Below are 16,077 nucleotides of genomic sequence, written 5' to 3' on the forward strand. Positions count from 1 at the left end.
AGAGCCAAGGACCAGTGAATTATGTAAAACAGCATCTATTTAATAAATATACCTGAATGAAAGGGTATAACAAATACCTAAGAAACTTCATATACGATGTCGTCAAAGAAGGGGGAAAGACATGGCCTAAGTCTGCAATACGCTTGAGTTCCTGACCTAGCCCCACTAATTAGGCAGGCAGCCCGGACATGCTTACTGGTCAGTACCCCCGAGCCAAGAGCCGAACAAGAATCTTCAAACATTTCAGAAGAGAGAGCATAGGAAAAGGACTATAAATGGTTAGTGTTTTTGAAAAATAAAAAACTGATTCTTACCTCAAAGTCAATGAGCTGCAAATCAGCTACCAGGGTGCTGAGGAGCCCACTGTTATACAGCTCCTGAGCGAGCTGCGCCACTGCCTCTGTCTGCGGCTCCTTCTCGTTTGTGCCATACAGAATTTCCTTCATGGCAACCAGGTTCTTGGAAACTTCTTCTGTAGCCTGATTGTGGGGGAAGAGGAGAAGAACAATTCATTTTAATAAACATAACTAACACACCTACATTTGCTCAATACCTTCTCTATGTATTACACACCCACAGAAGGGACACAAAGGTGGGCACCCCCCCCTCCGCCCTCAGCAGTAAAGCACTGCACGTGTGTGCACACGTGGGGACTGACGTGTGTGCTCAACAGGGAAGGCAGCAGCTTCACAACCTGTACACCTCAACACCGAGAACAAGGCTGTGAGAGCAGAAAGACAGCAGGGAAAATGGGCTCAGTTCTGCTCAAATGGGAGGGACACCACACGGAAGAGGCAGAGCTGACCTGAGGAACCACACGGAAGAGGCAGAGCTGACCTGAGGACGGAAAGACACTGGCAAGCAAGAACCGGCTGGGGAGAAGCAGGCTGAGGGGAAGGCAGGCACGAGCTGGGGATGAGGGACAGGCAGAGAACAGCTGTGGAGGGAGCAACAGGAGAGGGAGTGGTAGAAGAAACGACGCCAAAAGAGGCTCTGAATGCAAAGCTAAAACGTCAGCAACATATTACAAGTCGCTAAAAAGCTTCTACTTTGGCCAAGATCAAAACAAGGGTCAGATTTACTTATCCCCATGAAAAAGATTAAAAAATGGGAGAAAATCTATCACATAATTAATTTTAAACACTGAACTTCAGGCAGCACAGGAGAGCGATCCCAGAGAGAAGGGAAACAAATGAAGTGACCCTCATGACTGCCCTAGCTCACTGCTAGACCACCACACAGGGAGGACATGTGAGCAGACAGAGCTGGGAATCTGTGGAGGACAAGGAGCCTTGGTCCCTTTTCTGGGTAAAGACCAGAGAGGTGAGCTCCACTGAAGAGTGTTAGAGACCTACAAAAGGCTTGCCTGCTTCTCCAGCTGAGCACTGGTAAACACATGCATGTGAGGAAAGTACTCACCGCCAGGGAACAGTCACGGAGCTCATGCAAGGCTCCAATCAATGTGATGGAAAAACCTCATGTCACAGGCATCAAGCAGAGCTCCCCAAGGGTTTTGTCTCTGCTGTTATAAAAAATGAGCCTGGGACTAAACTCTGCTCTCCAACAAAACTCAAAAGCCAGCCTGCAAAGAATCAAAACTGGAAAATACAACCAATAATGGGGAGAAAAAACAGTCAAGAGTAACAGCTCTGCAAAGTGACCCCGATGGTAGAAATTACACAAGGACACTAAAAGTTACTAGAACTACAGACAGTATGTTCAGGAAAAAAATGAGCATGTTAAGTAAAGATACAGAAGGCATTAAAAAAATACCAAAATTAAACACTTAAAAACTACAATTTCTGAAACAAAAATTACACTAGATGGGATTAATAGCAGATTAGGAAGAAATGGTTAGTAAATAGGAAGACAGAGCAATAAAAGCTATCCAAAATGAAACACAAAGAGAGGGAGGGAAAAAGCACATTAGTCAGCTACAGGATGACTGCGGGCAGTCTAATACTGGGTTGGCCAAAAGTTTGTTCAGATTTTTCTGTAAGAAGGTACAGGAACACCCAAATGAACTTTTTGGTCTACCCAATACATGTGCAGCTATAGTCCCCAAAGGAGGGGGAGGGACAGACAAAACATGTGAACACACAATGGCTGAAAATTCTCCCAATTTGATGAAAACTATAATCCCATGGAGCCAAGAAGTTAAAAAAAAAAAAAAATCCTAAGCACAAGAAACAGAGAAAACAATCAGATTGCTTAAACTCAGTGAAGAAAAAATCTTAAAAGCAACCAGAGGGGGGGAAAACATTACGGACAAAGAATCAAAAACTGACAACAGATTTGACAAAAATGATGCAAGTCAAAAGACAGTTGAGGAACATCATTAAAGTTACTAAACTGTCATTGTGAAATGAGTTTTTAAGACAGAAAAGCTGACAGATTTTGTCACCAGCAGTCCTGCATTATAGGAAGTGTTGGAGATTCAAGATGAGAATCTGTATACAGAAAAGAATGAAGAGCACTGGAAATAGAGATGTGGATAAATTTAAAAGATTTTTCCATTATTAAAAAAGTCTTTAAAAGATAACTTAAAAAAAATGATGCTTAAAGTATCATTTGTTTAAAGTATAAACAATTGTATTCTGGGTTTATGACATATGTAAGGGCCTCCCCTGGTGGCTCAGACAGTAAAGAATCTCCCTGCAATGCAGGAGACCCGGGTCCCATCCCTGGGTCAGGAAGTTCCCCTAAAAAGGGAATGGCTACCCACTCCAGTATTCTTGCCTGGAGAATTCCATGGACAGAGGAGTCTGGTGGGCTATAGTTCATGGGGTCACAAACAGTTGGACATGACTGAGTGACTAACACAACAACAACACAATTGTCTTCTGGGGTTATGCTGTATATATAGAACAAGAATATGCGGTAACAATAGCTCGAAGAGGTACATGAAGCAGTATAGTATTTCTTGAAGAAAAACCACAAGTTAAAAAAGCATACACTGTAAGTCCTAAAAAAGACACCCAAAAAACACACACACAGTGAAGAAAACCAAAACAGTCGTAGCTAATAAGCCAACAAAGTAGAATATTCAAATTATGTGAAAAACATAAAGGCTATAAAAAAGCTAAATAAACAAATATTTATGACCAGAAATACACTTCAGGGAGATTACTTAGCACAGATTCAGAGGGCATCAGCACTTCATGGTACCTAAAGAATCATCTATGTCCATGGTACTCCCTTTTAGAACCTTCTAATCTTCTTACCAAATGATCACATTGCTTCACCTTAAGTATTTCCAGCATCTAGAAATATAGTAATAGCAGACTTTAGAAACAGAAAGCTGTTAGAAAATTTTACAGTTGAGACAAACACTGCCTCACTATAGTGTCTGCTGGTCCTGGGTCTGCAAGGCAGATATGGCAGTACCCGAACTTTTCTTCCACATGAAAACTACTGAGAACAGCTTGCCTCTCTCTCCTAAATAGAGAATCTCCAGAAAAACCTCCTGTCAACTTCCTTAATTATCCTTCCCAGAAAGGCAGGACTAATGCTCCAACTCCATCCTGATGGAATGATGGAGAAGACACCAGACCACCACTTCCCTGCAAATGTGGCAAATGTAATGTAGTTCAGGGCTCCTTTAAGGATTTTTGCAATTATTCATTCAAAGCCTGTTCTTTGAATAACACTGCAATGATAGCTTTAACTCTTCTCACTATTTAATTTAATCTCATTACCAGCCCATCAGTCAACACTGTTCCAGACTGTGAAGGACATCCAAAATGTCAGCTCTTGCTCTCATCTTTGTATCACCTGAAAATGTGATAGGTAGGCGTGCCTCCCATGGCCTTATCGTTGTCCAAAATGCTGAAACGGAAGTAACCGAATGGAGACTAACAGTATGCCTTTGAATTATCACGCTCCTTTCAGTAATGATCTACTAATCATCTCTGGGCATGGCTGCTCAGCCACTTAACATCTATATTTATTTCCAAATCATATTCAAAAGGCTTTCTGTTAAATACTTTGATAAAATAAGAATACACTTTTCCTCCACATTTCCTGAATATAAGGAAATAAAGTTAATTTGTCAATATCTCTTTACTTAACTGTATGCTGATTTTTACTGACTACTATACTGCTTTATTTTCTAAATGCTGTATCTTCCTAATAATCCCATTATGAATCCTTATTTATCAACATTAACTAAATCTTTACATTTTCCAGTCTGCTGTTACTACTGTATCCTGCTAATAATGTCTTAGATCTGACACCAGTTCGTCATTATCCCATATATAAATTTTAAGTAACTAGAATGTACTTTTTTTGGGCCAGGAGATAAAAATCATTTCTCAACAGTAAATGTTCTCTTATAATCTAATTATGTGTTGCCTTTTCAATTTCACTTCATTAATCTTTATTCTTAAGATGATTCTCTTTGACAGGGAATAATTTGACATTTAGTAGATTTTCTGAGTATATTATCTGCTGAATTTACCTACTGACTCTAAGGAGTAGAGCTTAGCCTTCTCTGCTTCTCTGACTAGATCAAAGTTTTGAGGCTCTTAATAACCCTTCATATGTCTCAGTTTATACTCTGCTTTGAAACCATGATATGATTTTAAATCTGAATTCAGACTGTACTCTCTGCTTTCCGATAGCAAAAATGAAGTATTCACTAAGTTGGGGGAAGGGGGAGTGAATAGTTAAAGGTATGGGGTTTCTTTTTGAGGTAATGAAATTTCTAAAATTGACTGTGGTTGTTTGTGGTTGCATATTACCTGTGAATAAGAACTACTGAACTGTATACTTTAGATGGGTGAACTGTGTGATATGCAAGTTATATCTGAACAAAGCTGTTTTTAAAAGACAGTAGAGAGAAGCAAGGAAACAGATGCTCCTATGATGAAACACCCTTGGATTCACACATAAAACCTGCTTCTTCCCTTTCAGCAGAAGACACTATCACCTAATCACAAGGGGGAGAAAAACAACATCCAATTTTCTCCTCTGCTAACCATTATACTCATCTACCTATACTAACCTTCCTGGCTTCTGAATTCTGCTCACCTCCTCCCTTCTCAGGATCTCATCCATCCTGTCTGTTATCTTATCAGCTCATATAGTCAACTCCCCTCTCACTTGACTCTCCCAAACTCGACTTTAAATATGATCTAGATTCCCATTAACAAAATTAAAGAAGCTCTCCTTTGACCCCATAAGCCCCCGCCCCCCAGCTACTGCCCACCCATAATTAAATCTCTCAAAATGTCTCCTTGTGTCTGTTACAGTCCACATCTCTTTCTCTCTTTCCTATTCACTCTTCAGCCCAATCCCACGTGGCTTCTATAGCTAGTACTTCACAGCTTTCAGACAGCCACCAAGGACCCGCCTGCCATTAAATACAATTTTTAGTCTTCATCACATGTGAGCTCTTGGCAGCATTTGAAGCTGTTGATGACACCCTTCTTTTAAAACTGCGCCTCCCTGTGCTCCGTGACTTACCAACGCCCTCTTTTCTTGTCTTCCTGTCTCCCGTTTGGCTCACCCTTCTTGAGTGGGTCATTTAAATACTGGGACTATCTCCAAGCAGAGTACAAGGCCCTCTTCTTCTTATTCTATCATATCTCCGAAAGTGACCTCATCCACACCCACAACTTTAATTAACACCTAAATGCGATGCCTCAGATTCCTATCTCTAATTTAGTTCTCTTCCTAGCGTGTTAAGCAGTTTACTCACAGTGTCTACTACTCCAAGTGTCTCTACCTGGATGTCTCCAAGTACCTCAGATCTAACGCATCGAGAGCAGAACTCACGGTCTTGCCCCAAAGCCTGGTGTTCTTCCCTTGTTCCCTATTTCAGGGAATGAGATACCACTAATGATGTTCTTATAACGTATGAGAAATTTAAGATTCATCCTTGACTCTTTCCTCTTCAGCGCCCTGCCTCAACCTCTCATTTATCACAAAATCTCTAAAATCCATCCATTTAGACCCCACATCACCATTCAAGCTGGAGTCCCCATAACTCCTGTCTGGACTACTAAGTAGCCTACTGACTTGAATTCCCTACAGTCTGTTCTCCACATCACAACCAGAACGAACTTTTCACAATACAAAATGATGACAATTTCTGACTAGCTCTTAAAATGCTTAAATCTTTGTGTTTAAAATATTTCAATTACCTATTGCTCTTACGATGCAGAAAATTCCCTTTGGACGTGGCCCCTAAAACCCTGTATGGTGGACGTGTGCCCTGTGCCCTGACCCTGCACTACAATCCCTCCCCACTACCCACACACCAAGGCTCTGGTCACACTGGGCCCCTTTCAGTGTCCCTGTGCACAAAGTTTCCTGAGCCCACAATGTTCTTTGCACTCACATGGTGCCCCACCTGCTAGCCAACTCCCACTCCCCCTTCACTGCGTGGCTCTGGTCAGCTCCTCAGAGAAGTCTGAGTCAGTTCCGTCCTCCACCCTCCTGCCGCTTTTTCAGTGTCTCTCACAGACGCATGGTGGAGAAGGCAATGGCACCCCACTCCAGTACTCTTGCCTGGAAAAGCCCATGGACAGAGGAGCCTGGTAGGCTGCAGTCCATGGGGTCTCCAAGGGTCGGACACGACTGAGCGACTTCACTTTCACTTTTCACTTTCATGCACTGGAGAAGGAAATGGCAACCCACTCCAGTGTTCTTGCCCGGAGAATCCTAGGGATGGCAGAGCCTGGTGGGCTGCCGTCTATGGGGTCGCACAGAGTCGGACATGACTGAAGTGACTTAGCAGCAGCAGCACGGATGCATGCAACTCTGCTCTCCCCTGTGATTTCCAGTTCATGTCAGCTTCCTCCTGCCCCATCAGAAGCCCCATTCTTGCAGAGGCTCCATACACACCTGACTAGTGTCTGAACATGAGCGCACGTGATCGCTGGATATAAAATGCGGACGGACACTGGAGGTAGGGAAACGTGCTGTTCTCACACCATAAAAATCAAGGAATTCCTCTTAAAACGAAGCGCAGATACAGGGACCTGAAGGAAGGACACTTTGTAGCATCTCACCAAGAAAGTGAAGGGAACCTACCAGGCAGAGATAGTGGTGAGCAAGGGACCCGGCTCCCTGTTTCCTCCAAGGCAACAGTCTGGGAGAACACACACCAGACTGAGCACCGGCTGCCTAGGGCGAAGGGAAGAATCCTCTACTTCGCACCTGCTGTATTTCAGATATGTCTGAATGGTTTACAACTCACATTTTAATTTTTTAAAGAGCAAAATAACAAAGGAAATGGGAGAAATAGATCCAAGTATTCACTATATTTGTAACAACTGCCTTTTCTGACTTCTGCTTCTATTTCTCTCTTTCACTCCTCCCCACACGACACCCCTCCCTACATTTTTAAGATTTCTAACAAATAACTAAGTATATAGCTCAACATATGTAAATAGGTCTACCAATCACACCTTGAAAAACTGCCAAATAAAAAGCTGAAGACTAGAATAGGGCTTAACAGATAAAAGGTTGACTCAAACTACTCCCAAGTAGAGAATGGCACTGGGGACAAGAGACTTCCAAACCTGAGTACTTCCATGGTTAGTCACCATCCACATAGGATAATCAGCAGCATGATATAAAAGAAAAACTAAAAATCACCAACTTTTAAAGTTTTATTTTTTTGGCCTCGCTCCCAACCAGCAATCAAATCCGTGCCCTCAGCAGTGAAAGCACTGGGTCCTGACCACTGGACCACCAGGAATTCCCTAAAATTCATCAGCTTTACTGTTATTAACAGCCCTGATACATGAGAATAATCAAGTTCATATCTCAATTAATGACTTCTAATTTTATGCATATTTCAACCATTTGTGTAATTTCTGTTCCCCGTTACATAGATAAATTACAAGTTGATTTTTTTTAAAAAAAGCTTTAAAAAGAAATAAAAATGAGCATATATTACACTAAACATGATTTCAAAAGCTTATGAAGTGTTTCACCAGAAAAGGCGATGCAGTAAGAATTTACTTAATGAAGATGCCACGTACAGAATAAATTAACTTAGCTGTTCTCGTTTACATTTCACTTGGTTCCCTTCATCAGCGTTCACATTAGGGACCCTGCCCAGCGCCCGCTGTCTGGCCAGCCTGCATTCTGCCCACATGTTCTCTGCCTCTCTGACCACATCCGCCTTATCTGCCACCTCCCAGCTTGTCCCCTCACACCTACTAAGTAAGCTATTCACACTTACAGCTCCTCACAAGTGTACCCTTGTCAAGCTGCTGAGATCACCATGACATTTCATCCCACTTATACCTGTCTTGCTAAGCCTGCAAGTTTCGGGGCTGCCCGTGCTCACAGTTCCAGTTCTCTTGCTTCCCTAAACAACGCTGGATGTTCTTTACTGAAAACTTTCTCTGCTTTAGCCGCAGGGTAGAGAAGGTGATGGAATCTGTGTACACCTGGTTCACGAAAATTCATGCTGTTCAACTGCCTTCACTCAGCCAGAAACATTCCTTCAAACTGGATGGATTTCACAACTGGCCACTCCCAGCAGCAAATATTCCAAAACTGTTCCACTTTCCTCCAGAGACCTTAGCTCTCTTTCTCTGGTCCATATCTGAATAGCTAGCTTCAGTTCCCCCATACTGAGACAAGACTTGAAAACATCTTCAACTTCCTCAATCCACCCTGATATATTTGTGCCATTCTTTGTCTCAACCCTGGAGATACACAGAATCACTTGGGGGACTTTTAAACAAAGATGCTCACTTCCCTGAGACTTACTAGTAACAAAAACAGTCTTTTTACATGGAGATACCCTTTAACCATGTGATCACCTGTGAACAGCACTGAGGCTACTGACCTCATGTGCCTCCTGAAAGGGCACACTGCAAAGGGCACGGCATCACTTTTGTTTTTTTCTTGCCAAAAAAGGCATCACCTACATTGACTCATAAGGAATATCAGCCAAACCCAAATTAAGGGACAGTCTACAATATAATGTTAACATTTGGGGAAGGGTACTCTTTTGCAGTACTCATTTTGTCAGTTTTAAAATTTAAACAACCTGGTTATTTTGCTTTTACTTCACAGGTTAGAGGCAGCCCTCCTACTTAGTTCTTAGTATGGGTGCCAGAGAAAAGGCCCCTACACAAACAAGGCTGGCCTTGCCTCAAGGCCCCCCCCGTCCTTGCAACTCTGTCAGTTGTGTGGCCTCATGCAAGGCTCCAGGGCCCGATGCCTGCTGGGAACCATTCCCTTTCTTAAGATGTCAAATCCCAAATAAAGGTCCTCCCAGTTCTACTCTCGCCCTCTTGTCCTGGAGGCTTTGTCTCTGCTCAAGTGGCCTGGATGCCCGCACTACTCCTCTGCCCTCCAGAGCCTGTCCTGGCTCCCGCCATTCTCCTCCTGCTGCAGCAGTTGCCACCTTGTCTCCCCACCGCCTTGTACTGCTCTACCCTCCTCCGCACCTCTCATTTCCCTAACACTCAAGGGCTTCAGAAAGGGCCTGCTTACTCCCTCCCTCCAACGTGAACGAGACAGTAACTGACACACAGTTTGACTTCCATGATTTTGTTGACACTGAACTAACAGTCTGGGACATTTTGTCAGTAAAATGTGGTGTTCTGAGACACAGATGCTACACTTATGTGGCCAGTGAGCCTCAGAGTATTAGTATGCTTCATGGGTATAGACTACTAACAGTGGCCAACTGCTTTATAAATACCTGGTCATGAAGAAAAACATGTGAGAGAACTGCCCTCCACCCCTACTCCCATGATAAGCCCACTCACTTGACTGGAAAATGTGGATCGTGCCTCACAGTACTCGCAGCTGACTTGTCTAGGTGAGAGAGACAGAACTAAGTTCCTGGTTGTTTTCTTGCAGCTTCAGAGAAGTGGTTTACCCTGTGTGATTCTACTAGGCGGCAATATAGTGGGAGTTCGGGGACACCTCTGTTGAGCAGAGTCACAGAGGAAAAGGTCTAAGCCTTGGCAGAGCCTCTCAGAGGCAAGGCCTGGGTAGGGTGGGTTGGGGGCAGGCATATTAATCCCATGCCATAAAGCCTCATTGACTTCCACAAATAATCAGTTGGAAACAACTTTATTTCTAATCAGTATCTTAAAAAATATTTTTACATCAAACAATGTAAGGTACAGGATCTACTTAAGTAGCAACCAATACTCTAAAGTTCATACCAACTATTCACCTCACTAGTAACAGTATCAGGACCATACTTCTTTACATACCAGGGTGAGGAGACAAGTAAATACTTCAAAGTTTTAAGAGCTGTGCCCATAATAACCTCCAGTTAGAAGTAAGGCTGTGAGACTTCCCTGCTGCCTGCTTTCTCATTAAAAAATACAAAGAGGTAGAAAAAAAGCAACTAGTAAGCCTAACAATGGTGGCCTATTTCAAGACTTCCAAAACTTCAGCGGTCATATTAAATCTCTTTCGCTGAACCCCATGTTCCCACAGTACCCATCCCTGTACCATTTTATCATCATCAGTGGCAATCACTCAGATACAAAGCTGTGATGCAAGAAACATTTTCACATCAGAGGCATTCCTCACTCTCCCACTAGTGCTTGCAGACCACGTCCCTGCAGTACTCACAGTCCTTATCAGCCACACCTCTTCTGGTCCCAACAAAGCCCAACTACTCAGAAGACTCCAAAGTGGCCTCATGGTAGGAGGTGAAAGGTGACAAGGTGTCTACTCACAGATGGAGGTACAGGGTTTATCTGGTGGGGTATGAGACTGGGTATGCTCTCCTCTTTGCCCCAAGTTTTAACAGATAAAAGTTACTTGTTAAGCCTAACTTACTAATTCATTGCACACTTAAGCACAGCAAGAGTAAAATGCTGAAGTACAGACATGGCTAATTCAGAAATTAAAAGACAAGAAGATATTCTTGACAAATAGATATCTTAAAGAAGATATACTACTTTATAATGTAAGCTAATATAATAATAGTAGCTTAAAATGACAAACTGCAAAGAACTGACTTATTTGAAAAAAGACCGTGATGCTGGGAAAGGTTGAGGGCAGGAGGAGAAGGGGATAACAGAGGATGAGATGGTTGGATGGCATCACTGACTCAATGGACATGAGTCTGAGTAAACTCCGGGAGCTGGTGATGGATAGGGCCTGGCGTGCTGCAGTCCATGGGGTCTAAAGAGTCAGATATGACTGAGCGACTGGACTGAATTGAAAATGATAAAATATTTTCCCTCTCTTAGCAGAAACAAAGACTTCTGGAAGATATATTGGTAGAGGAAAAATAAATTGGTACAACTTTATTGGAGGGCAATTTAGTAAAATATAACAAAAAACCAAAAAGCTTTAAAATGTGCAATTCCTCTGAGTCACCCATTATACATCTAAGGAATTTACCCTGGGGAAACAGATAATTACACAGAAATTTAAGTACAAGCAGGGTCATTTACTACAGTGAAAGATCAGAAGTAAAAGTTATCTCTGGGAATTCCCTGGTGGCCCAGGGGTTAGGATTCTGTACTTCCCTATCGGGGAACTTAGATCCCACATGTGCTGCAAGAGGCAGCAAAACAACAACAACAACAAAAAAAACCAAAACCCTGAACTAGTTATATAATGATGTACCCATAAAATGGAAGATTATGGCAAGCTTTGAAAACAATTAAGTAGATATATACTGACGTGCAAAGATTTAAAATTAACAAACAAACCAGGACCTAAAATAACACGACCTCGGTCTGAGTAACTGACCTGCCCCAGAAAGAGAGAGAGAGACTGAGAATGTGAATGAGAATCCGAGAGGCTGTCCCACTACATTAATAGTACCTCACTGCATGCAGGAGTGGACTGAGGATGAGCTTTAGTTTTCCTTTTATGCTCTGCTGAACTTCCTTAATTTTTGGAATGAACACATACTAGAATATAGTATTTCATATAGATATAGAAATCAATTAATAAAACTATTAGGCTTAATGAAGGAAGCACAGATCTCTTGCACACACACAGGTACCCAAACACCCACACTCCCACATTACCTACAGAGTGCTTACAAAAAGGCAAAGAGTGAGAGGTTGCAAATTTCAGCCTCTTCTCTCCTCACCAAATGACTTCAAATGAACAGAACTTTGGCAGATACTGAAGTAAAGACAAAGAATCTGATGCTCTAAGGTTTTGAGCCAGAAAGACATTTCTTAAGCTAGGCAGTCAGGAAGAGAGACCAATTCTGGAACAGAGAAGATGAATTCTGAATTGAATATGTTAAACTTGCAGGGATAGCCCAGTATGGAATCACAATATCTTAAATGTTGAAAGAGATGTCAGAGGTCATCAAACCCGTGGTTTTTAAATGTTTTTTGGGGCACTGATAACATACTTCCTAACCCTGCTGCCATCATTTCTCAAAATAAAGATTTTGTATAGAGACCCAATAGATAAATAAGGATAGGGTGAAACTGAAAAAGTGGATTAAGGTAGAAATAGCACCGGAAAACATGGCCAACTTGCTTCTTCAGGGTACCCTTTGCATATCTGTGGAACATTTAAGTTTACAAGCAAAACAAAAATATTAATATTACTCAGCCACAAAAAAAAGAATGAAATGATGCCATCTGCAGCAACATGGATAGGCCTACAGATGATCACCTTAAGTGAAATAAGTCAGACAAAGAAAGACAAATACATGATATCACTTCAATGGGGAATAGGAAAAAATAATATAAATGAACTTATTTACAAAACAGAAATAGACTTACAAACATAGAACACAAACTTATGGTTACCAAATGGGAAAGGAGCGGGGAGGGATAAATTAGTAGGAGTTGGGAAGAACATATATACACCGCTATATATAATATGAACAACAAGGATCTACTGTATACCACAGATAACTATATTCAAAATCTTGTAATAACCTATAAAGGAAAAGAATCTGAAAAAATATATATGAATATATGTACACACACACACATATGTATATGTAACTGAATCACTTTGTATACACCTGAAATAACCATTGTAAATTAACTATACTTCAATTTTTTAATGGTTAAATAAAAACCTTAAAAAAAAAAAAAGCAAAACAAACACACTTTTCCTGCACCTCACTCCTACCTCCAATTTCTAATTAAAATAAGCACCTTGTTGTAATCTACCTCATCAAAAGTATCTTATCAAGTTTCTTTCAATAAGGATGTCACTGTCTTTCTGTGGGTCACATGGTCTCTGTCACAACTGTTCAACTCTGTCATTGCACCAGGAAAGCAGCCATAGACCATGTGTCAACGAATGGGTATGGCTGAGTTTCAATAAAACTTTATTTACAAAACCAGGACTGGGCTGACCTGGGACATGGTTTAATGACTCACGCTCTGAAAAACACCTGGTGTGTAGAAGGACAGCCCAAAGGTTATGTGAATCTATAGTTAATTACATTGTTGTTGTCGTTCAGTTGCTCAGTTGTGTTCAATTCTTTGCAACTCCATGGAACTCAGCACACCAGGCTTCCCTGTCCTTCACCATCTCCCCAACTTTGCTCAGACTCATGTCCATTGAGTTGGTGATGCCATCCAACCATCTCATCCTCTGTATCCCCTTCTGGATACCCATCAAATCCTTTCAATTCTCCCTCAGAAATTTAGTCTCACATCTTACCTCTCCTCTTTAATCTTAAGACTTCCTTGTCATCCGAGTCCTCTTACCAAGTTTAATATTCTGCCATTAAGTCCAGCAGTCCAACACTTCCCATCTCATCCCATCTATGACTGTGAAACACTACTAGTGGAATGTAGTGGGAAAGAGGCTGGTGGTTTCTTCTAAAATTAAACCTGCTCTTACTGTATGAGCCAGGAGCTGTACTCCTGGACATCTATTCTAGAGGGGAGAAAAGTTATGTTCACACAAAATCCGTTTATGAAAATATTCACAGTAGCTTTATTTGTAATAGCCCCAGCTGGAAACATTCCACTTAAACATTCACCCTATGTACACACTATGGTGTATTCACGGAACAAAATACCACTCAGCAATCAAAACGAATTAGTGATACTAATAACCACTTGCATAGATCTCATGGGAAATTAAGCTGGGTGAGGAGAAAAAAGCCAGTCTCAAAAGGTTACATACTATATGAGTCTATCTGTAAGGCATTCTTGAAATAACAAAATTATAGGTTGCAAGAACAGATCAGTGATTGCCAGCAAGGGTTATGGATAGGGGAGAGGAGATGGCTATAAAGGAATGGCAAGAGGGGGCTTGTGGTGATGGAGAAGTTCTGTATCTTGGTTGTGGTAGTGGTTACACATGTGATGAAACTGCAGAGACACATACACTCACAAAATTGTAAAACTGGGAAAAGGTGAATGAGGCCTGTGGACTGTACCGATGTCAATTTCCTTGTCTTGATTTTGTATATAGTTAAGTAAAATGGTACCACTGGGGGAAGCTGAGTATAAGGTACATGGGATCTCCCTGTATACTTTTTTGCAACTTTCTGTGAATTAAAAATTATTTAAAGATTTAAAACAAAGCAGAAAAACAATAGATTTCTTCAGCTCCCTCAGTCTATCTTTAGGTTGTACATAAGGCCCTTTTCAATCTACCACATTCTCCTCTAACCACTCCTACAAAATCACCCTAAACTTGTCGACTGTTTTCTGGACATGCCATACTTTAAGATGTTTCACATTTCATTCCCTTTCACTCTCAACTTGCCAAACACCTTTAAACCAGTTCAAATGTCACTGCACGCTACCTCCATACCTATCTCTGACAGAGGTAGTAACTGCTTTATTCTCTGGGTTCCCACAGAATTTCACTCATACCCCCAAGTATCTCTATACTGCATTATATTATTTGACATGTCTATCTCCTCTGTGTGTGTGTTAGTCACTCAGTTGTGTCTGACTCTTTGTGACCCTGTGGACTGTAGCCCACCAGGCTCCTCTGTCCATGGAATTCTCCAGGCAAGAATACTACAGTGGGTGCCATTCCCTCCTCCAGGGGATCTTCCTGACCCAGGGATCAAACTCAGGTCTCCTGCATTGCAGATAGACTCTTTACCATCTGGGCTACCAGGGAAGTCCTTCTACTAGATTATAAATTCCTTAAGAACAAAGACAAAATTTGATCCATGTGCCCATCTGTCTGCCCTATATGGAAGGGCACTAAAATGTCTATGGATTCAATCAAGTTGGGGATCTTTTGCAAAAGGTGACAATGGAAGCGATGACAATAATTACTTCTATTGTCATCTTTTGAAAGCAAACAACAACAAAAAAAACCCTGTCCTGACAATTACTGTGAGTAGGGAACTCCACAGAAGGTAACATAATCAGATGGGAATCATTATTTATAAAGTCACCTCTTTAGAAAAAATTTTGAAGTGATCTATTAAGCAGAATTTTCCATTCTTCTGTTCACTACTGGTTTATACAATCAAGCTTATTCTAATTTACATTGTTATTGTAAATTGTTATTATTGAGAACTAATTGTTATTATTGAGAAATTCCTCAAAAAACCCAGATTTTTTTTGAGGAGGAGGGGGCTCATATCATTTATTATTTTGTATTATACATTTTTTTGAGTTTCTTTATACCCACTCTTACGCAAAAGAATAATTTTAAACAAGAGTCCTCTAAATATTTACAGCCTATATTTATTGCCTCAAATATCAATTCATTCTCAAAAAGCGATTTATTAGATGACCTCATTTAAAAAAGGAAGTTCTTAAAGTAAATTAAGATAAACAATGTGAGATGGAATCTAAAAGTAAACTGAGGAACATTGCTGGCACTAAATACTCAAAAATAAGACCAATTTTATTACCATATTAATTTCTAAATTTAAAAAAAAATCCTTATACATATATGTGCCTCTCTATTAAAGAAAATGCCTGAGTATACTAAACTGAAAGATCACGGGCTAAGAAAAGCCTATTAATAACCTTCTGGTGTCAAAGATTACTCTAAACAAGTTTAGTAACCATGAGTCACTGTTAAATGGCTATGCTATGAAAAGACTACTCCCTTCCCCCCTCTTAAATATGCCAGCAAACTTAGTCCTCTCATGAAATGAGTGAATATAGCTATTCAATCCCATGAACACATGCATTCACAGTGATGAAGAGCACC

General features: G+C 41.1%; 1 protein-coding gene across 1 annotated transcript in view; it reads right to left on the bottom strand.

Moving 5' to 3' along the window:
- CAB39 (calcium binding protein 39) overlaps positions 1–16,077 on the bottom strand; it is a 92,819-nt gene that overhangs the window by 28,510 nt on the left and 48,232 nt on the right. Inside the window, exon 3 of the mRNA XM_061148535.1 lies at positions 315–479. Within this exon, the coding sequence (XP_061004518.1) occupies positions 315–479 (165 nt within the window). The remainder of the gene's footprint in view (positions 1–314; positions 480–16,077) is intronic.

Source organism: Dama dama, chromosome 8 (assembly GCF_033118175.1).
Source record: "Dama dama isolate Ldn47 chromosome 8, ASM3311817v1, whole genome shotgun sequence".
Lineage (NCBI taxonomy): Eukaryota > Metazoa > Chordata > Mammalia > Artiodactyla > Cervidae > Dama > Dama dama.